The sequence below is a fragment of the Hippopotamus amphibius genome, chromosome 8 (assembly GCF_030028045.1).
Source record: "Hippopotamus amphibius kiboko isolate mHipAmp2 chromosome 8, mHipAmp2.hap2, whole genome shotgun sequence".
Classification (NCBI taxonomy): Eukaryota; Metazoa; Chordata; class Mammalia; order Artiodactyla; family Hippopotamidae; genus Hippopotamus; species Hippopotamus amphibius.
The window spans coordinates 103,846,703-103,868,561 of NC_080193.1; the positions used below are offsets into that span (position 1 = coordinate 103,846,703).

The 21,859-nt window shown below is 44.8% G+C and overlaps 2 protein-coding genes across 11 annotated transcripts in view; both read right to left on the reverse strand.

The window, feature by feature from the left end:
• Positions 1 to 812, reverse strand: part of LOC130859041 (aldehyde oxidase 2) — a 77,493-nt gene extending 76,681 nt beyond the window's left edge. For all 10 annotated transcript variants that reach the window (XR_009055154.1, XM_057746285.1, XM_057746283.1 and 7 more), the window contains exon 1: positions 725 to 812. Coding sequence is in view for 9 of the 10 variants with exons in the window: in XM_057746285.1 (XP_057602268.1) it covers positions 725 to 778 (54 nt within the window). In the remaining variant the exon portion in view is untranslated. The remainder of the gene's footprint in view (positions 1 to 724) is intronic.
• Positions 813 to 13,633: 12,821 nt separating this feature from the next.
• Positions 13,634 to 21,792, reverse strand: LOC130859642 (aldehyde oxidase 4-like). The gene is made up of 6 exons (XM_057747229.1): positions 21,194 to 21,792; positions 20,623 to 20,737; positions 20,396 to 20,461; positions 17,931 to 18,116; positions 15,464 to 15,631; positions 13,634 to 14,633 (listed from the first exon to the last, which is right to left on the reverse strand). The coding sequence occupies exons 2-6, from the start codon at positions 20,719 to 20,721 to the stop codon at positions 14,580 to 14,582; spliced, it is 573 nt and encodes a 190-aa protein (XP_057603212.1). The 5' UTR covers positions 20,722 to 20,737; positions 21,194 to 21,792; the 3' UTR covers positions 13,634 to 14,579.
• Positions 21,793 to 21,859: the final 67 nt, after the last annotated feature.

Below are 21,859 nucleotides of genomic sequence, written 5' to 3' on the forward strand. Positions count from 1 at the left end.
TGCCTTGGAGGTACAGAATGTTCCTTGAGAGACTCATGAGAGGAACAGGCCTGGTAGAGGGCACTGTGGGTTAACTAGTGGCCTGTGTGGACTGATGGTGAGGCCTGGAGGGGTGGCTGCCAGAGGAACGTGTTTCCTCCTGGAACTTAACGGCAACTCAGGGAAAGAGGGGGGCTGGAAACTGACTGCATGTACATGTCAACTAATTCTGTATAATGGAAACTCAATAGAAAAGTTAAGTTCATAAATAGAAAAATAAAGGATGCTCCAATTCCTATCCTCCTGAGTTTGAGAATCAAGATACATTGGCAGAATAGAGTGCTCCTGGTGTATCAGGCCCAGTGCTAAGGGCCACTTCTAAGCATGTAAGAGGGTCCTAATCCATGAAAGAAGCATTTCTGTTTTAATCTTTACAACAGCTGTAAAGAGGGGCACCCTGAGGCTCAGGGAGGTGAAGTAACTTGTAGAAGGTCGTACCGTAAATGGTGGAGCTGGATGGGAACCGAGGCACGTGTGATGACCCCCGATACTTTACCACCTCCCCCCATTCCCAGAGGCCAAGCCCTGGCAGAGTGGCGGACAGGCCAGATTAGCCTGGTTCCCAGTCTCTGGCTTCCTGTCCCAGACTGGAGGGGTCTCAACCCAAACAGGCCACAAGGGCTCCCCTCACACTAGAAGTTTCCTACTGTCTCTGCAAACTATGGTAATGACACCCAAAACTTACCTTCCTCCCGTTCACAAAGAAAACCAACGCGTCCGATCTCGATGGGCAAGGCATTGCACCCGCAGATGAGTTTCTCCTTACGGCTCCAGGTGACAATGCTCTTTGGCACCAGCCGTGGGAAGGAGCAGAAAGGATTTAGTTCTGAGCAACTGAAATCCCTCCCTGTGAGGAAGAAGACAGCCTGGAGCTGCAGAGAGCAGGGCAGAGGGTGGAGACTCCCTTGCTTTGTGGCCTTTTATGTTGAGGGCACCTGTGTGGCCCGGCCTCCCAGTTCATTCCTCACTTTGCCTCCCACCAATCCTGGCTTCGAAGCTCGCTCATGAGTAGCCCACACCTCTTCCTGCTTCCTCGGAGGTTGGGGGGTTTCAGTGTGAAAACGATAAACAACCGTCTAAACTTACACCCACTCTGCATGCTGCCTCCGCCCCAGGGAGATGGGAGAGGCAGCAGTGGGCTTTCAGAGACTTCCCACTTGCCCCAACGGTTTTCTAATTCTAGCTGCAGAGATGTCTCGTCATAGGAAATCCTATGGATAAGCCCAGTCTGTGTCCTGCTGTGGAGGTGTGGGATGGTACATCTACCCAGCCCCTCCGTGCCCTTCCTCCTGCCTCCTTGCCCACAGGAGTATTCCACTGGAAAACAGCGATCCGGTCTAGGCAACCACCCAACAGGTAAACTGGGGCCCAGAGAGGCGAGATCAGTAGCTCAGGGTCATGCAGAAAGTAAGTGGCAAATGGGAACTAAACCCAAGCTCTCTGGCTTAAAACACCCGTAAATGTATAGACAGATCCATTAATTAAAAAAAATATCATTTTGATCTGTTTGAAGATCTCCAGTTAGATATTTGTGGATAAAAATCAAGCAGTTCTTATTCATCCAGTGAAAGGAATGCCCAGGATGGGCTTCACGAATGGGTGAAGCGGGCCGCTGCCCGTGCGGTCTGGTTTCAGGAGAGGAGGCAAGACCTCTCCGTTCACCACCACTCCCGGCTCCCCGTCGTCATCCTCCTGTTGTCTTAAGGTGAACTCACGGTGCGGTGATGCCTCAGGCCAGAGACGGCAAGGACCTGGCATCCTCCTGACCTGGCTGACGTGGCTGATGGAGGACGAGCCTCTTTCCCACCTGGTCCAGATGTGGCTTCAGAATCCTTCCCTGCAGAGCTATTCTAGAAAACGCTCTGGGTCAAATAGAGTTGGCAGCTTCCAACTCTTTACAGTTCTAATTCCTGGGTCCCAGGCGTACCTGCTTCATATACCCATGGAGACGAAGGTTTACACACATGTGTACACATCTGGGTGTGTATGTGGTGTTTCACATGTATTAAAAAGTTGCTGAATAAATCCACAACAGGGTCATGGGAGGAGAAGTTGGAGGTCATGCCGTGAGTTAGGAAGGACCTTCAGGTCAGCCTTTTTGATCCTGGTGCTCCTGCTACAAATACCCTCAGGAGCCCTCGGAGGCCTGGGGCATAAGGTCCAAACTCCTCAGCCCAGTGTGCAAAGCCCTCCACAATCTGTCCCTCCTTCTGGCCCCAGATTTTCTCGCTGTTCAGAAAAGTCTCCTGCTCCAGCCAAACTATTCCTCTCACCGTCATTCTTCTACTCAACCCTGGCACCTCTCCTTGGAACCTCCCAGCGGCCCCCGCTGCACTTGGCAAGACCCCTCATGCTTTCCGTGGAGGCCCCGTGGGATGGGCCCGCCCCGCTCTGAGCACAGCTTCCCCTCTTTCTCCCTTGGTTGTCGTGTCTGCCACACTGGCCTTTCCTCGCTTCTTGAACGCGCCGAGTTCTTTCCTGCCCTAGGCCTTGGTGCGTGCTACCCGTCCTGCCTCGACGTCTCCTCTCTCAGGTGTTGGCCTGGCGCTGACGTCTTGCTACTTGGGCCTGAGCTCTTCCGCGACCCCCCCGTCTGGAGGAGCGCGCCCCTCACTCTGCTAGCAGCTCCGTTTTGTTTCCTTCGCGGCGCTCCGTCCTACCGGATGTGGATGCTGCTTCCCCTGCTGTGTGCTTTCTCCACTAGAACGTGAGCTCCCCGAGGCCACCGCTGTATCCCAGGCCTGGAGTGGTGCTGCCACAGAGTAAATGCCCAGTGAGTACCGGTAAAGCGACCAGAAAAGGCTCTTCCGTGTCTGCAGTGGTAGCAACCCTGTCCCTGTCCCACTGTGGTTGTTCATCCTGCTACCCCCCTCTTTCTCTATTTACCATCAAAAAGCAGCATCAAACCTCCCCTCTCTCCTTTCTCTCAATTCCAAAAGCCTCTGCAAACCAGGAACCAGGAAACTAGTCTCTAATCTGCTCTAATCGTTGGTTGTCTTATCCATGTTCGTATCTCATTTTCGCAATTAGGTAATAAGCTCCTGGAGGTTCAATAGCTGGTTGTATCCCCCACTGTGCTCAGCATGGGTAACAACGTGTGCACGGCAGGGGTTCACGAATGCCTGGCTCATAACCCCAAATACTTTAAACGAAGGAGCATTAGTGATCGTTCATTCATTCATTCACTCGGCAGTTATTAAGCATCTACCTGGCCCTAGGCATTCCGCAATGTGGTAGAGGCACAGTGGAAAACAAGATCTGCGTGTTTTCTTCCCCCAAAGAGTTTATGGTTACTAAGAGAGACAGCATGTAATTAAATATCAACCATTGTGAGAAGCATAGAACAGGGGATTAGCTTTGTTTGCGGGGAGGGATCAGGGAAAGCCTCCCTGAGCATGTGACACGGAGACCTGCAAGAGGACTAAGAGTTGATGTTGAGAGAACTGAGAATGGAGCAGAGAGGCAGAGAGAGGAAAAGTGGCGTGTGGAGACCGCGGCCCTTCCCCCGGCTGCTTCCACTCAGGGGAAAACTGACACAGGGACTGTTTAAGGGTCCACAGTCTGTGCACCACCTCACTCTGCCCTTTAAAACAGAGCAGCCAATGACTGCAAAAAGCACACGATTCTCATTTACAGCATCACGGATGCTGCCAACAAAAAGCATGAGTCATGGAGTTTCAACATTTATAGGAATGACTCCTTTAGTGTCAATATAATACACAAGCATTTACTGGAGAAGATCAGTTTTAGAGTACTAATGCCGGATTAGTTATTAGAATTGGAAGACATAAGTACTTAAATACATTCATTGCTGGGAAACTGGAAACTGACCTTCAATGACTTTAGAGAAGTGTTTTTCAAACATGTTTCAGCAGGGAACCTTTTGCTTGAATGATATCTTGTGACGTGTAAACAAATTTTTAAAAAGGTTACTGCTTAGCCCCAAGGGCTGGGGGCGAGGCCTGAAGTCCTCTGGTTTTCTCTCCTCCAGAAACCTGCCGGGCTCTGGGGAGCTGAGTGCAGACGGAACAAAGGTTGTTCACACTAGGAAGACAGGAGGTTGCCTGGGCTAAGTTTTTCTGCTTTTCAGATTTTATTCAAGACAATGGGAAAAAACCTCACTGCTTTTTTTTTTTTTAATTTAATGAAAAGGGAAGATTGAATTTCTTTACTTTAAATGGATTGTTCCCATCGTGGTTGAGAGAAACGCCACATCTATTGACCCAGGTGCTTGTATGTTTATTATAAAAGAGGTCTTATGAGTTACATCAAAGAATCCCTGTTACCCAATGAAAGAATTAATATTGGAAATGACACTCCCCTCCCCAACAATTCAAACAAACCTATTTCTGGGAAAAAAAACTGTAACAAGTCTTGCTCGCTGATGTAAATGGAAAAGCGCCGGCCACGACTTCTGTGTCCCTGGCGGCTGCCTTCTGTCGTGAGCTCTTCAAAACCCAAAGGTGGGACACTGCCAAGCAGACCCACCACGGGCACTTTTTAGGACCCCTAGGCTGGTCATTCAATGACCTTGGGTTGGCCGTTACACGTCCATATTCTAGACCCTCCATTCTCAACCTCTTTGACTGTGAGGTCCCCTCGCTGCCCCTCCCAGCTCCAATCTTCCGGCCTCTGCTGAGCCAGGCGGCTGCTGGGCTTGTGGGAAGCGAGGTGCCAGTGGGGCCTTGGGCCTTAGGGGTGGGGTTCTAGGCTGAGGGAGAACCTGGATATCTTCACCTTAAAACGGTGCATCTGGAGGAGAGTCTGGTCCTTTGGGGTGCAGGTGGGGCATGGAGAGAAAGTGTGACATTCATGGGAAGAGGAGGCCAGGAGAGCCACATGGGCCGTCCAGGTGGGTCTGGGCGAGTACAGGGGGGAACAAGGCAGCGGCAGGGCCGTGAGCCGCCTGCAGCTTCCCCAGTAGGGCGCCGGCCCAGCTTCTGCCCGGCCAGCCCACGGCGTGGATCGGGGTCACTTTGGCTTTAATAGCCTGCTGCCTTTTAGGGTACCCCAATAGCTAGGCTGGGGCCCAGTGAGCTGACAGATAAAAATTCAAGCGGGCCTGTTGGAGACTGAACTGCATGCATTTCCCAATGTGATCTTATTTGGAAACTGGGTCTTTATAGGTATAATCAAACTGGATTAGGGTGGGCCCTAAATCCAGTGACTGGTGTCCTTCTACAGAAAGGGAGATTTGGAGACAGGCACACATACACGGAGGGAAGACAGACACGTGAGGATGGAAGCAAGATTGGGGTGATGTCTCTATAAGCCAGGGAACACCAAGGATTGCTGGAAACCACCGCAACCTAGGGATTCACAGGGGAGACGTCTTCCCTGAGCGCTCAGAGGAGGTAAGGCCCTGTCGACACTTTGATTTCAGACTTCTAGCCTTCAGAACAGTGAGAGGATACGTTTCTGTTGTGTTAAGCCAGCCAGCGTGTGATATTTCGTTAGAGCAGCCCTTGGAAACCCATACAGACCCAAGAGTTAGAGAGAGCATCATTCAAAATACAACACACTCAGCAAGAGAGCTGTTGGGAGGGACAACTGTTAATTTGAATTCAAGAAATGAACGATTATTGAAGTGCAGCCCTCATCAGGGCTGCCCCTTCCATCAGAGGCCCAGAGTACAAGGGCCTGGGAGGCAGAATAATTTCAAAGGAGGGGCTGCGGCTGCTCTGTGCTCACATCGTGGGCTCCACTCCCCGCCCGGCTGGTGAGGTGAGGGTCTCTGGCTACACCGAGCTGCACAGCCTCCACCTGCCTGCTGAGTGCACCAGCTGGGGCGTGGCTACCTCTGCCTGCTGTTGAGGGGTGGAGCCACCTGCAGCTGTGCTGGCCACCAAGCAGAGCACAGCCTGGGGCGGGACCGAGGCAGACAGACCCTACTGGGGCAATGCCCAGCGGAGGCACTGGGCCCAATTCCTGCCCAGCAGAGCTGAGGGGGCGGGAGCATTACCCAGTGGGTCCTGAAGGCAGATCGTAGCCCCAGTGGGCCTGGAGGGTAGAGCATCTCGCCAAAGGGGATGATCCTGGAGCCTTAAGGATTTGGACGTCTCTGGACCTGCCATCCCTTTCTTTCCTGTTTCTGCCTGTTGGGATGGGAATGTCTATCCTAAGCCTGTCCCACCACTGTATTTGGAAAGCACATAGCATGTTTGATTTCCTAGGTTCACAGTTTGCCTATATGAGATGAGGACATGAATTTTGGGAGGCCAGGGGTGGAGTGTTATGGTCTGAATGTTTGTGTCCCCCCAAATTCATACGTTGAATCCTAACCCCCAAGGTGATGGTATTAGGAAGTGGGGGGCTTTGGGAAGTGATGAGGTCATGAGGGCAGAACTGTCATATATGGGATTAGTGTTCTTATAAAAGAGACCCCAGGAACTTCCCTGGTGGTGCAGTGGTTAAGAATCTGCCTGCCAACATAGGGCATACGGGTTTGAGCCCTGGTCCAGGAAGATCCCACATGCTGCGGAGCAACTAAGCCCGTGTGCCACAACTATTGAGCCTGCACTCTAGAGCCCGTGAGCCACAGCTATTGAGCCCATGTGCCACAACCACTGAAGCCTGTGTGCCTAGAGCCAGTGCTCTGCAATAAGAGAAGCCACCGCAATGAGAAGCCTGTGCACCACAGCGAAGAGTAGCCCTCGCTCACTGCAACTGAGAAAGCCCACGTGCAGCAACGAAGACCCAACAGAGCCAATAAATAAATAAATAAAAAATTTAAAAAAGTAAAAGAGACCCCAGAGAACTCCCTTGCCTCTTCCACCAAGTGAGGATACAGCTAGAAGACAGCAGTCTGTGAGCCAGGGAGCGGGTGCTCACTGGACACCAACTCTCCCGTGCCTTGATCTTGGACTTCTGGCCTCCAGAACTATAAGAAATAAATGTCTGCTCTTTGTAAGCCACCTATTCTATAGTGTTTGCTCATAGTCCCCAGTGGACTAAGAGAACCCCTGCCCCCAAGACTTTCTCAAGGAAAAAACCAACCAACCAACTAACAAACAATTCAGTCTATGGAGGCCGATGAGAGCGATGTGTCCATAATCAGGGAACACGGAGGAATGGTGGCAACCACCACAGGCTTGGGAGAGACAGGAAGCCCAAGTCAGCGACTGGGAAACAAAGTACAACGCGTACACCGGAGCAGAGAGTGAAGACATGCGGAACAGCAATCATGAAGGGCCAGACGAGAGAGCTGCAGCCTACACGCAAGAGGGAAAGCATGAAGAGCCGGACAGCTGAGGGGGCAACAGCAATAAGGGAGAAGCAACCGTTAACACCTGAAGACGCTTTCTGTGAGCTGAAGAGACATCTGAGTCTGGAGACTGGAAACTCTCCTCAAGTTCCAGGCTGGATGGACGAGAAAGACACACATGGGACGTCCCCGACACCATGTCTGAACTCCCAGGATAAAGAGAATTTCTTACACAGTGCTAGGTGGAAGGGTCAAGTTTTCTATGAAGGAAAGAGACTCAGCCTGGCATCAAACTTCTTGCTGCCACGTGGATGCCAGCAGGCAGGAGACGAGCAGCTGCAGGTTTGGTTTCCGAGAGGAGAGAAGGGCAATTGAGACCTTGTCAGTGGAGCTAAGTATTCCTGCCAGGGTAACAACCACCTTACCTAAGAGAAGGATCAAACAAAAAACAACCCCAATAAGAAAGGTGAAGAGGAACACAACATTGTAAAACAACTATGCTCCAATGAAAAAAAAAAGTTAAAAAAAAAAAAAGGTGAAGAGAAGAGGAAGTCTGAATTATATAAATATGACATTAATTATGTAATTTGCTATATTTTATATGTATAAATAAATATAAAAATTAAGCACTTTAAATAATTATAAGATATAGAAGTGAAGTAACTATTACCACTTAAAAATAATGACTAGCAGATTGGATTAGGAAAAGACACCCCCGCCCCCCAAAAATATATATATATACTAAGAAACATGTTTAAAGTGAAAAAGAAAGGATGAAATATAGATGGGTCAAAGACATAACAGGCAAATGTAAACAACAAGACAATTTATTATGCGAGAGAATGGAAAAGATTAAAGCTCTATCACTGAATAAAGCATCAGGAACAAATGTATTTACAGATGAATTTTACATAATTATTAAGATAATACCAATGTTATTTAAATTCTCCCAGATCATATACAATGGAAATTATCCCCAGTTCATCTTATAAGCCTAGTAAAGTTTTAGTAGTGAAACCTAACACAGACAATACAAAAAATTGTAGAATAATTCTGCTTATGAATGTCAACACAAAAATTCTAAATAAAATATTAGTAAATAGAATCCAGCAACGTACTAAGGGATAGTACAGCAAGTAAGGCTTGTTTCCGGGACACAAATGCCATTCAATATCAGAAATTTACCACATTTAAAAATTTAACTTAGTTTGTTACATCAAGAAAAGAAAGGATCAGGCTTCCCTGGTGGCGCAATGGTTAAGAATCCACCTACCAGTGCAGAGGACACGGGTTCGATCCCTGGTCTGGGATGATCCCACATGCTGCGGAGCAACAAAGCCAGTGGAGGGCAAGCATGAAGGTGCAGATGTAGAGAATGGACTTGAGGACACGGGGCAGGGGGGTGGGGGTTGGGGAGGGGGGTGCAAAGGGGAAGCCGGGACGAAGTAAGAGAGTACCACTGACATATACACTACCAAATGTAAAATAGATAGCTAGTGGGAAGCTGCTGCATAACACAGGGAGATCAATTCGATGATGGGTGATGACTTAGAGGGCTGGGCAGGGAGGGTGGGAAGGAGTCTTGGGAGGGAGAGGATATGGGAATATATGTATAAATACAGCTGATTCACTTTGTTGTTCTGCAAAAATTGGCACAATGGTGTAAAGCAATTATATTCCAATAAAGAGCTAAAAAAAAAAGAAAAAAGGATCAAAACTAATCAAATTGATAGATGCTATTAAGTTTTTTAAAATTGAATTTAATTTTTATTATTTTTAAAATTTTTAATTTATTTATTTTGTTTAAAGAACTTTTATTGAGATATAACTGACATACAATAAATTGCATATATTTAAATTGTACAATCTGATATTTTTTTCTTGTTAATAATGTATATATGGCAATCCCAATCTCCCAATTCATCCCATCCCAATCCCCCCACAGATGCTACTGTTACTTGATAACATTCAGCAGCCATTCCTAAGAAATACTCTAAATCAAAGACAATAGGAAGAAACTAATGAAATAACAGTACTTACAAAAAATAGTAATTAATATTATCCTTACAGGAAAAAATTTAAAAAAATTCAATTAAAATCAAGGATTAGCTAGGGATGCCCTTTCTTACCATAATTGAATAACATTGCCTCAGAGGTTATAATAGATGTAGTAAAATAATGGAAAAATGAGATAACTTGTATAAATTGATATAAACATTGGAAGAGAGGAAAACTTGATCTAGTGATTGGATGTAATATAAATGTTGAAAAACTAATAGTTTTTGTTATTATGTAAATACACACTTAAAAATGGAAGTGGAAAAATTTCCATTCACAGTAGTTCCAAGACGTAGAGTACTTAAAAATTAATTCAACCAAAAAAATTTTTTTTAAGTTCTTTATTGGAATATAATTGCTTTACGTTGTTGTGTCAGCTTTTGCTGTACAACAAAGTGAATCAGCTGTTTATACGTATATCCCCATATCCCCTCCCTCCCGAGACTCCTTCCCACCCTTCCTATCTCAGCCCTCTAAGTTATCACCCATCATTGAGTTGATCTCACTGTGTTATGCAGCAGCTTCCCACTAGCTATCTATTTTACATTTGGTAGTGTATATATGTCAATGGTACTCTTATTTCACCCCAGCTTCCCCTTTGCACCCCCCTCCCCAACCCCCACCCCCCTGCCCCATGTCCTTAAGTCCATTCTCTACATCTGTATCTTTATTCCTGCCCCATCATTGGGTTCATCAGTACCATTTTTTAAGATTCCATATATATGAGTTAGCATATGGTATTTGTTTTTCTCTTTCTGGCTTACTTTGCTCTGTATGACAGATTCTAGGTCCATCTGCCTCACTACAAATATCTCAGTTTCATTCCTTTTTATGGCTGAGTAATATTCCATTGTATATATGTGCCACATCTTCTTTATCCATTCTTCTGTTGATGGGCATTTAGGTTGCTTCCATGTCCTGGCTATTGTGAATAGTGCTGCAATGAACATTGTGGTTCATGTTTCTTTTTGGATTATGGTTTTCTCAGGGTATATGCCCAGTAGTGGGATTGCTGGGTCATATAGTAGTTCTATTTTTAGTTTTTTAAGGAACCTCCATACTGTTTTCCATAGTGGCTGTACCAATTTACATTCCCACCAACAGGGCAGGAGCGTTCCCTTTTCTCTGCACCCTCTCCAAAATTTGTTTCTAGATTTTTTGTTGATGACCATTCTGACTGGTGTGAGGTGATACCTCATTGTGGCTTTGACTTGCATTTCTCTAATGATTAATGATGCTGAGCACCTTTTCATATATTTGTTAGCCATCTGCATGTCTTCTTCGGAGAAATGTCTATATAGGTCTTCCACCCATTTTTGGGTTGGGTTAGTTGCTTTTTTGATATTGAGCTGCATGAACTGCTTATATATTTTGGAGATTAATCCTTTGTCAGTTGCTTCATTGGCAAATATTTTCTCCCATTCTGACGGTTGTCTTCTTGTTTATGGTTTCTTTTGCTGTGCAAAAGCTTTTAAGTTTCATTAGGTCCCATTTGTTTATTTTTGATTTTATTTCCATTATTCTAGTAGGTGAGTCAAAAAGGATCTTGCTTTGATTTATGTCATAGAGTGTTCTGCCTATGCTTTCCTCTAATAGTTTTATACTGTCTGGCCTTCCATTTAGGTCTTTGATCCATTTTGAGTTTATTTTTCTGTATGGTGTTAGGAAGTGTTCTAATTTCATTCTTTTACATGTAGCTGTCCAATGTTCCCAGCACCACTTATTGAAGAGGCTGTCTTTTTTCCATTGTATATTCTTGCCTCCTTTGTCAAAGATGAGGTGCCCATATGTGCATGGGTTTATCTCTGGGCTCTCTATTCTAACCAAAAAAATTTAAAAGTATAGGATCTACACATGAAACAAAAATCTACATGTGGAATGACGTATAATGCTCTTAGATGCAAGGTCAATATAAGTAGTCAATTCTCTTAAAATTAATATATAAATTTAATAAAATTCTATTTAGAATCCCACCTACGTTTTTAGGGAAGGGCCACAAGAAGAATGTGAAAAGAGTGAGGGAGAACTTCCCACAGTACTCAAATTAATATGGTATTGGTATAGGATGGAACAAGTAGGTCACTGGAAACAGTAAAAAAAATCTAAAAGTAGATCCGATCATATATGTGAGTCTAATAAATGACAAAGAGGGAGTATCTTATAGTGAATTTCCTAGCAAGTGAATTAATTGATTGACCTGAGGAGCAAAGTTCTTTGAGTGTAATTTTTGGAAAACATTAAACATTACAATTAACACAGTCATTCCCTTTGGGAGATAAATCTGTGCTTTCTTATAATGCTTCTTACATTCTTACATCTGTTAGCCCCAGGGCTCCAAGTTTTAGCACACTGTAGAAAGTCGTATCTTCTTGAACACTTTTACCAGGTCACTTATTTATTCAGAGCAAATCAATTTTCTTGAACTAGTATCAATTCCAGATAATAAAACTCAGGTAAGAGTTTTAAAACCTCGGTTTTTTTTTTTCTGAGGTTTTATTTGTAATTAATAACAGCATCTGGCACAGTGTGCTGATAACTGGATTTAATCAAATTCATCTGAATAAGTAAGGAAAGCTTACAGCAAACATATAACATGGAATTTCTGGGGCAAGTACTGACTTAAAATATTGAAATGTTATATATGTGTAAATTGTGTATTTCTTTGAATGTAAAATTATTCTTTTCTATACAGGCAATTTATCCAATGTATAACTAAGTGTGAATTACTACTTGTACCCATGTAAGATTTGCATATCAATAAACTCACAAATCAGGAAGGATCACTTTGGTAGATTAGTACAGTAAACTGGAGGTGAGCTGGCGGTTCCCCATGGAGGAAGGACTTGCTGCCCTGCAGTGGGGAGTGTTGTCAGCACAGGTCTCCAGCTGTCAGTGCCCTCAGGATCTGCCTCGGGGCAGACAAGATTGAGCTTCTCCGGGCAGGCCTGATGTGGGTGACTGAGTCACTCGTGGATACACAGGACTGTCCATTTCAGCCAGAGCGGGACAACTCCATAAGGCAGTGCTGGCTCCAGGGCTCCCCTCTGAGTTCCTGATGCTTTAAGGGGCCTCATCAGCTCCACTGCTCCCTCTGCCCAATTCTGCTTCCTCAACCTTCCCTTCTCAGGTGTTGCTCCCTAAGAAACATCCTGCTCCCTAAACTCTGTCTCAGCACCTGCTTCAAGAAAACTCAACTTGTGATACCTCCAGCTCTGAATGTGTTCAGGACATGGCCAATTTACAACATGGAAAGCATCGAGTGTGGAGGAGTTTCCTACGTGCAAGAAACAACGTAGATATCCAAGCCCTCTTGCCCCTTTTGAACTGTCCCTCTTTTTGACCTTTCCCATTTCTAAAACCCAAGAGCATGCGTGTGTCTGCAGGGTCAAGATGCTAAGAGAAATCAAATCCCTTCCCACCACAAAACTGTTCCATCATAAGCCTTTGGTCCTAGAAAAGTGAGACAGCCTTGGCCCCGTGTGTCCTTCACGTTGACAGGACAAATGCAGCAAGTGTAGCATGTGGCATGATTATTGCTCTTCTGACAAACTTTTCTTGAGCCCACAATTAAGCAACAGCAAAGGTAGGTTTCCAAGAGTAACAAGCACTAGCAGTTTTGCCCAGAGTTAATAATGACCCCGTGCTTTTATCACTGGAAGGCTGCTTGACTGTTTAGAGTCCACTGGTTATATCTTACACTTTTAGCTCAACTATCACTGTAAGAACATTTAAAATTAGACAGACAATAAGATATTTAGAAATTAGTAAGGCAGATTAAGTTTCTAAGGTACTATAAATTGTCAAATTTTAAATGCATTAGAATAGCAACTGTATGTTTGAAACTTGCTATCCTTTATAGTGCAGTATTTTCATAAATTCTTCCTCTCCAACTCCAATTCTTCAAGTTAAATACTACTGAAGTGACCAGACTTATTTTGTAAAACTGTTATCAAGGCCTTGCCCACACAGTCTAAGAAGTATAATACTTTTAAAATTAATTTATGTTTGTGACTAATGTGTCTTCTTATTTTACTGCTAGAAAAATATACAGTGACCCTATTTTTACTATTCTGTCTGGCACAGTGAGTTTTTATGGGCTGGATTCCAGAGAATCTAGATTATTGAGTGAATTAAAAGACACTTAAACACACACACACACACACACCTACTCCTCTTAGAGTAAGAGGCTGACTGGTGACCCTTTTCTTTCTACCACCAGCCTTCTCTTCTTCCAATATGGTTTCACACATGCATAAACCATTGCTACATGCTTATTCTTCTCCCACAAAATTACTATTAATAAATGCAGAGCTTTCATATCTAGCACATAAATCCCAACAAATGATTTAGTTTATTTGTGTTTTCAAACCTTACAGGGGACTGAACATCTTCTCTGGCATAAGACTGCATTTGCTCAGGAAAAGGCAATGTAAAATAGCTAAGAAATAACTGAAAGAGAACCCTGAGGATTTTGTGGCACCTTGATGTGGCAAAAGAAAGGTGGTACTGACTTCACCTTTTAGACACTAAGCCAAACCAAGGGCTACCAGAGTGATTTGAGATAGCTGTTCTATACTGTGTCGTTTCCCGGGTAAGGAAGACATTGTACCATGCATGTTGCTCATGGCAGATGAGGATCAGCTGGACGCTCCTGATGGCTTACTTCTCTAAGCCCCATCTGAATGGGATGCATGGGAGTGGCAGGAACCTGGGGACTGTGGTGGGCGTGCAGTGCTGGAGATCACGAGCCGATTTCTAGCATCTCTTCCAACTCTGCATTCAGAGACCTCATGTCAGTGGCTTGGAGTTGGCCAGTGTGGGAGTATTTACACCGTGGAAATTGGCAAACACTAGAAATCTTGGATTTTTCCAGGGGAGCTGGTTATTACCAGCACACCATTGACTTTGGGGAATCCAATCCCAAGAGTTTTCGGGGTAGATGATTTTGGGGGTGAGCAGATTTCTGTAGAACAAAGTACAGGCAGTCTCTCTTGAATTGTTACAGGGTAGTGGCAACTCCACCATATTTTAAAACCATGATGCTGTAGATCTTCAGGATAATACAAATGAAAGGAGAATTTTTGACTCTAAGCTTCATTATAGCTCTTGGTGAAAATTTGCACCCTAAAGCACAATCATGCAGTGACCTAAACCACAGAGAATAATTTAAAGATGCTAAAGTTATCCTTGACAGTTGGGAGCCAACCTATATTTTGTTCGGGTTTGAAAATTTTAAGGTCAATCATGTATTCTTTCATTTTCTGAGGGAAATGTAGGATTAAGACACATGGATGGACCAAGGTGTAAATGTTGAAGGATCATCTCTGGGAATCTAAAAAAAGATCAAAAGAAGAAAGATAGTTATTAATAAAATATTGTTATATGAGAACAGTTGTAATTCAGAAGAAAAATTGTTTTTAAAAAAGAACAAGTCAATATCCATTTTATTCCTATTAAAATTATATAATTTTCATACTTCTTTCAATCCTTGAGTCATAAATCTCCTTATCCTCATACACTTCTTATGTTTGGGATAAGATGCATCTTATTCAGAAGCCCTGTAATTTCAAAGGCATATAGTGCACTCTAATTTTATACCAGAGACTCATTTAGGGCTGCAGTAAGCATTTCAATATAGGAATAGCCTCTGATGATAGTTCAAGATATATTTTTAGCAGCTGGAAAGTTGAACTATGTTCAATTAGTGTGTGATACAAGGCATATCAAAGTGTGCCCAGTGACCTGATATTTTCATTTGTTATTTTTATTAGTTTGCTTAACACATATTTTCTGAATTGACCTGATCTGATATCTATTTAACCTAAGTTAGTGAAGTAATGAAAATATCACGTTAACTGCATCTTACAAAATGTTTAAAGAGGTAACCTAGCATGTCCATTTGCTATGAGCACTGGCTCAATTAAGTGTGCTTTTATTTGGGGTCTGAAACATTAAACCGTCATTTGAAGAGGGTCACTCGCTTTGCAGTTGTGTTTGCAGTTTGAAGCATATAGGAAGTAGCAAGTGGAGGGAGAATGAGAATTTTCATTAGAAAAGATGAACCTGCCCTGTGATTTTTCCCTGGTTATCAAAGCCACACCAAGAACCTGAAAGTCCACGTAGGGGGTGATTATGACAGGGACCTCCCCTCACCAGGCTTACCACGTCGGTGAACTGATCCACACAAGCCATCCTAATCAGCTCAGGGGTTGCTGGGCTACTCAGGATGAAGGTCTTGGTCAGCCCCCTCTCTCTGCGGGCAGCAGCCACTGCATCATAGATGGCGAACAACACGGAGGATCCCAAGAACATTCCAGCCTCACCCAGCCCCTGAGACGGAGAACAGAAGGCTGTCAGAAATGCATGGGTCTTTTAGGACGAATCTGCGTACACGCGTGCGCGCGCGCACACGCACACGCACACACGCACACGCACACGCACGCTCACCTCTCCTGGCACTGTAAGCCTCCGAGCGGAGTGCATCAGAATTACCAGAATCGAATCCATCCCTCCCACCCCCGTGCTGATTTGTGCGTGGGGTCCTCCTCAGAGTAGCTCATGAAAATGCCCCAGGACATCAGGAGAGCGGGCAGTTACGATCTCCTGCTCTCCCACCCAGGTAACGTTCTGGAGATGGAAGTCCTCAGTGCCCTCTAGGATACTCCAACTTGGGCTCCAGACCATTTGCATTTAATTCAAAACCACAACAAAACAACAACAATCTTTGCAGCTGAGCTTGAAAGGTGGTGAGGTGGTTGCCTCTGGAGGGTGGACTGTTGAAGTGTGTTAACTTTCTTGACGTGTATTGGGTGCTTTTGAATTAACAGTGTGGTGACATTACATTCTGAATAATTCAGCAGTGCTTCTTTGTACTGATTTTTCTTTCTTTCTTCATAGTAGTCTGGTCCTTGGTCTACCTCCAGGGCTTTAGTGGAGAAACGGGACCAAGGGCCAAGCAGATAAAGCCATTCCAGGCTGTGGTTTTCTCTCTGAAGCAAATGTGGAGGGAGGGACTTCCTAGGTGGCGCAGTGGTTGAGAATCCACCTGCCAATGCAAGGGACACGGGTTCGATCCCTGCCCTAGGAAGAGCACATGCCACGGAGCAACTAAGCCCGTGCACCGCAACTATTGAGCCTGTGCTCTAGAGCCCATGAGCCACAACTATTGAGTCCATGTGCTGCAACTACTGAAGCCCATGTGCCTAGAGCCTGTGCTCCGCAACAAGAGAAACCACTGCAATGAGAAGCCTGTGTACCATATCGAAGAGTAGCCCCCCACTCACAGCAACTAGAGAAACCCCTCGTGCAGCAACAAAGACCCAACACAGCCAATAAACAAAAAAAAGAAAAAGAAAAGAAATATCTTTAAAAAAAAAACGTAGAGGGAGAGGTAGAGCTGGAGGAAGGAGGGGTTTCCTCTGAGGAGGGGGTGGGGGTGAGAGCAGAGAGCTGAACTGGCAGAAAGGCAGCTAGACCCCAAGGGGCTGGGTTGTGCTCTGTGTCAAGATGGACTTTAGAAATGTCCCTGATCAAAGTCTGGTGCCATTCAGACAGGAAGTCTCACCTTCCTCCCAACCTTGACCTACTCCTAAGAAAGAGAGGGAATTTACTGATAACCTGAGGTTAAAGGTGGCATCTGTTGGGCCAGATGTGAGCCCAGAACAGAACTTAAGTTGGAGAAGTTGTGTGTTTTGCACACGTGTTCAAGGACCTTGCCATAAGTCTTTATGCACCAGTTAGAGCTCACGGTTCTAGGGAGCCTGGGGCCAACACCTCTCGTATCAGTGGCCAATAACATCTCAGAGTAAATTGTCAGTGAGAAACCTGCATGAAAGTTCATTCTGACTTGGGGAGAGCGTGGGGAGAGGCAGCATGGGCAAGAAAGAATTGATTCTAGAGGACATGGGAAGGTTGCAGAAAAGCAGGCTCTGGGTCAGTGAAATTTGCCTACAACTTCAGTTTTATCTCATGGTGGCCCTTAGCCTAAGGGCTCAAGATGTTCGACTCCTCCTTGACCCTTCCTGTTGCTCCACGGTATGTGGAATCTTCCCTGCCCAGGGATTGAACCTATGTCCTCTGCATTGGCAGGAGGATTCCCAACCACCATGCCACCAGGGAGGTCCCTCTACTTGGGCTTCTGAAGTCAGTGAATGCTTGCTTTTTTCCCTTCTCCTTTTGGGATTTGCAATTCCAAGGGGTAAACAAATTCAGGGGATTGTCGCATTATTTCTTGAAAGAGTAGGTTGTTATAGCCTGAACTGTGCTCCCTCAAATTCATACATTGAAGTCTTAACCCTCAGTACTGTATTTGGAGATAAGGTCTTTAAATAGGTAAATAAGTTGAAATGACTTTTTTAGGATAGGCCCCAATCCAGTACGACTGGTGTCCTTCTAGGAGAGAAAATATTAGGACACAGAGAGACAGAGACATCAGGTACGTGCACACATGATCACACAAGGGCACAGCGAGAAGGTGGACATCTGCCAGCCACAGAGAGGCTTCAAAGGAAATCAAATCTTCATCTTGGACCTCCAGCCTCCAGAACTATCTCCATTGTTTAAACAACCCAGTCTGTGGTTTTCGTTACAGCAGCCCTAGCAAACTTATATAGCGGTCTCAAGTTCTTACCTTGGATGAATAGATGGCTATGGGATTTTGAGAACGCACCAATGTGACACGGAACTCTTTGGGTATTTCATTGACGGTGGGAATTTTGTAGTCGTCTGGACTCCGAGAATAAAGCACGCCTTCTGGGGAGTATTTCAGTTCTTCTGTGGTGTATAATCCCATGCCTTGGATAAACGCTCCTTCAACCTACAAGGCAAAAATTCTGGTTTATAAGTATGTGCTATCAGTTGAATAAATGTTCCAATGTGACTGAAAGTGGAGCTCTGAACCACAGGAAGCCATTCTTGAGAACATTGTGGTGGGCTTTACAAAGGGGCCTCAGCATCTGGAGGCTGCATCTTGCCTGGCTTCACCCCTAGCTCTTCTCGCCAGGTACCCCACGCCTCAGGTACCTGACACTTGTCAAGTTCTGGGTAGTTCTCCAAGCCCAGCAGATCTGTTCAGACCTCCGAGTCTTTGTGTCTTGTTGTTGTTGTTTGTTTGTTTGTTTGTTTGTTTTTGGCCGTGCTTCGAGGCTTGCGGGATCTTAACTTCCCAACCAGAGACTGAACCCAGGCTGCGGCAGTGAAAGTGCCGCATCCTAAACACTGGACCACCAGGGAGTTCCCAGGACCTCCAAGACTTTGTAATGTAGTTTCTCCTGACTCTCTTCACTGCTCCCCACTCAGCTTGTCCACCTGGCAAAGTCCTATTCACCCTCCAAGCAGTCAAAGAAGCCTTTTGGGTCCTCCTACCACCCACTAGGTGGACTTAGGGACTGCTTCCTTCAGGCTCACTGCATCTTGAACACACTCCCCCACCATGGTGGCATCAGAGAGCATTTTCCCTGTTCACTTTGTTGCCCTCACTCTGGCTTCACTGTCACTAGTTTATAAGCACACTGAGGCCTGACCTTCCTGTATTCTGTTCTCAGCATGGCACCTGGTACACGGATCCTCAGTAAATGTTGAATTAGTTGAAAAAGAAGCTAACATTAAAGAAACATGAACTAGAATAAATGGAACCAGGACACTGTATTTTTTATAATCTCTGGATTTTGTTATTTCCCTTTATAAATTACTATGAAGAGTAGATCAATGTTAAACCAAGGTGGGTTGGAAGAAATATTTTTATTAAATTAATTTTTTTTTCTTAAAAGCCATGTTATGTTCTATTTATAAATGATTGTGCTCTTAGGAAAAAGAGGGTCTTGTTTAAAAGGGGTATCTGCCTGGAGGTTAAAAAACTGAAGTAGAGTTTGCATTTTATTGAAATGTAAAATTAAAGAATAAGGCAAACACATTTAAACACTAAATTTGGATATTTCCAAATACTTGTCCCTAAAGGAAAAGACCAAATTCCAAGAGTTTCAGTCTAACGCACTTCTGGTTTTCTTTCCTTTTCCAATGGGACAAATGTAAGTTTTCCTGATCATGACCTTTCCCTTTCTGCCTTTGCTTAAGCAATAAAGAGGCAGGAATGAGCCGGGAGAAGGGGAAGAAAAGGGAATGGGAGGCAGGGCCTGGGGCTAGCTGTGGTTCTCAAGCCTTAACCCACTTGCAATGAACTTCAGGTGCAGATTAAATGTGCAGAGTCCAAGTCCTAGCCTAGCAAAGTTGTGATGGAGCAAGTCTGGGCCTGGGTGGGCCAGGAATCCTCATTTCCAATGAACACTACAGGTGCTTCTGTTGCAGAGTCTGAGACTCACATTTTGAGAAATACTGAGGGACCCATTTGTTCCTTATAAGTGCATCAATCCAGATAAACTAGTCTCCTAGGAATTAGGACAGTGGGAAGCTTTGGGCACATGAAGGCACTGCAGGTCTGTTGGGTATGACAGCAAGCTGCTCAGCCTGTCCAGACTGCTCCTCAGGTGTGGACTGAGGACCAGCCGGCTCCCCTCACCTGGAGCTGGTTGGTAGGTCTCAGGTGGGCTACTGAGGATGGTTTGTTGGAACCCACTCTAACAGGCTAGAAAAAAAGGAAAGCTACGCCAACAGCTGGAAAGTTTTTAACTCGAAATTTAAAAAGCCTTTGGATGTGCTAATTTTATGTATTTGTGAGATAAAAATCAGAAATTCAGCAAGAGGGGAAAAACTGTTTAAGCATTTCTTTTTCCCTTATATTTCACTACATTGTGGTCTATTTAAACTGAATATTGATATGAATACTACTGTAACTCTCTCATTATGTATTTATACAATGTTCCCTAATTATGAACATATTAATGTCCACTAAAGAAAAATTAGAAAGCACAGAGGATTATAAAACAGGATAAACCGCATGTATCTGCCATGCAAAGACAACCATCGTTAACTTTATCTTGAATTTTCTTCCAATATTTTATCTATTTGTGTCTGTAATATATAGTATATATTGCAGAATACTTGCGCCAGGCGTAAGCAACATTTAGAGGACTCTGGGAAATAATAGTCTAAATGGAACCAAGCAAAAGCCCCTGTGGGGGCTGTTCTGGTATCACGCACCTGTCCGATGTCCAGGGCTGGGTTTATGCTGAAAGCAGCATCCATGAAGATGTCCGTCCTGAGGAGCTGCACCAACAGAAAACACACAATGGGGAATATTACGTACCTAACATGGATCTTTACTCAAATTATATATCTGTCCCTGGTTCTTGCACTGAGAAGATCAAGTTGATTTACAGCACAGAAAACAATGTTTGTGAAGATGGTGAACACACACGTGACTCTACCTTATGAGCCCCCGTCAGACAGTCCACTTCAACCTCAGAACAAGATGCTCCATAAACAAAATATGGGAAAGCGTCACCTTCCTCCTTCTCCCAGTCCATGTTCGTCTGGTAGCCTCTGAGAAGAGAGGTCAGGAATGAAAAGAAAAGGCACTTTCCCCACTAGCAGACTGACCACTCGCTATGCCCTGGGTCCCGGAAGTGAACAGAGCACCCACCCCATGGCTGAAGGCCTCCTCCCCTTCCCCTGAGGGTGATCAGAATTGGAAGAGAACCACTGCAGACACGGGGAGAAGGTCCACGGCATCCGACCCCTATCCTCCAGCGCGCCGTTGCTGGGATGGGTCAGAGTGTGTGCAGCTAGTTATGGTGTCCCTCCTGGTCGGCAAAGAGCTGCGACCCCTAGGAGTCCCTGGCCCTCCCCACCTCCCTCCCCACCCTATGACCCATGACCCGTGACTGAGGGTTAGCACCGGGCCCAGAGCTCCAGTGCTCTTAGGCACCTGTGCAGACTGGTGAGCACACACCACCCCTGCCCAAGTGTAATCTAAACCAAAGTAAAAACATCCTTTACTTGAAGTAGCCAGTAGTTGAGAGACTGATGGATTCGGTGAAGGCTTGTGCAATCTGGAAGAGATGATTGGTTACAAAGAAATATAAGTCTGGGGAAAGGAATGAAAAAGGCCTTCCACGAGGGGCTTGCCTCCCCTTGTTTGCACCAAGCTCTGCACCTACAATCACCTCGAGCGAGATGTACGCCTTTGCAGGCCACAGGTCATGCTTTCAAGGGAGGTGCTTAAGGACAGCTGCTGGCTGTGCTCCGGGACCCTCTATTTTTTGAGATTTCCAGTGTAAAGTTTATTATTTTTTTCACGCTTTTTGGCTTTTTAAATTAGAAAACAGGCTAGGCCACATTAATGTTCTTACATACATTAGGTAAGCACACAGGTATGTATATGTGTATATACACATATGTATATATGTCTGTGTGTGTGTGTGTGTTTATGTATTGTTGCCCTGACTTTTTCCCAAATAATGTGAATGGCTGACTTAGTGTATTATGTCAGCTTCCCTGCTGGAGTAAACTGGGTAGGGCTGGCAGTAATAATACTGATGGTTAAATAATAATCATTAACATAGTTATTAATCATTAATAATAATTAATAATTATTATAAAAATATTATACTCCGTAAGAAATAAAGTCACATTTCAATGAACACATACATCTCTCTTACCCTT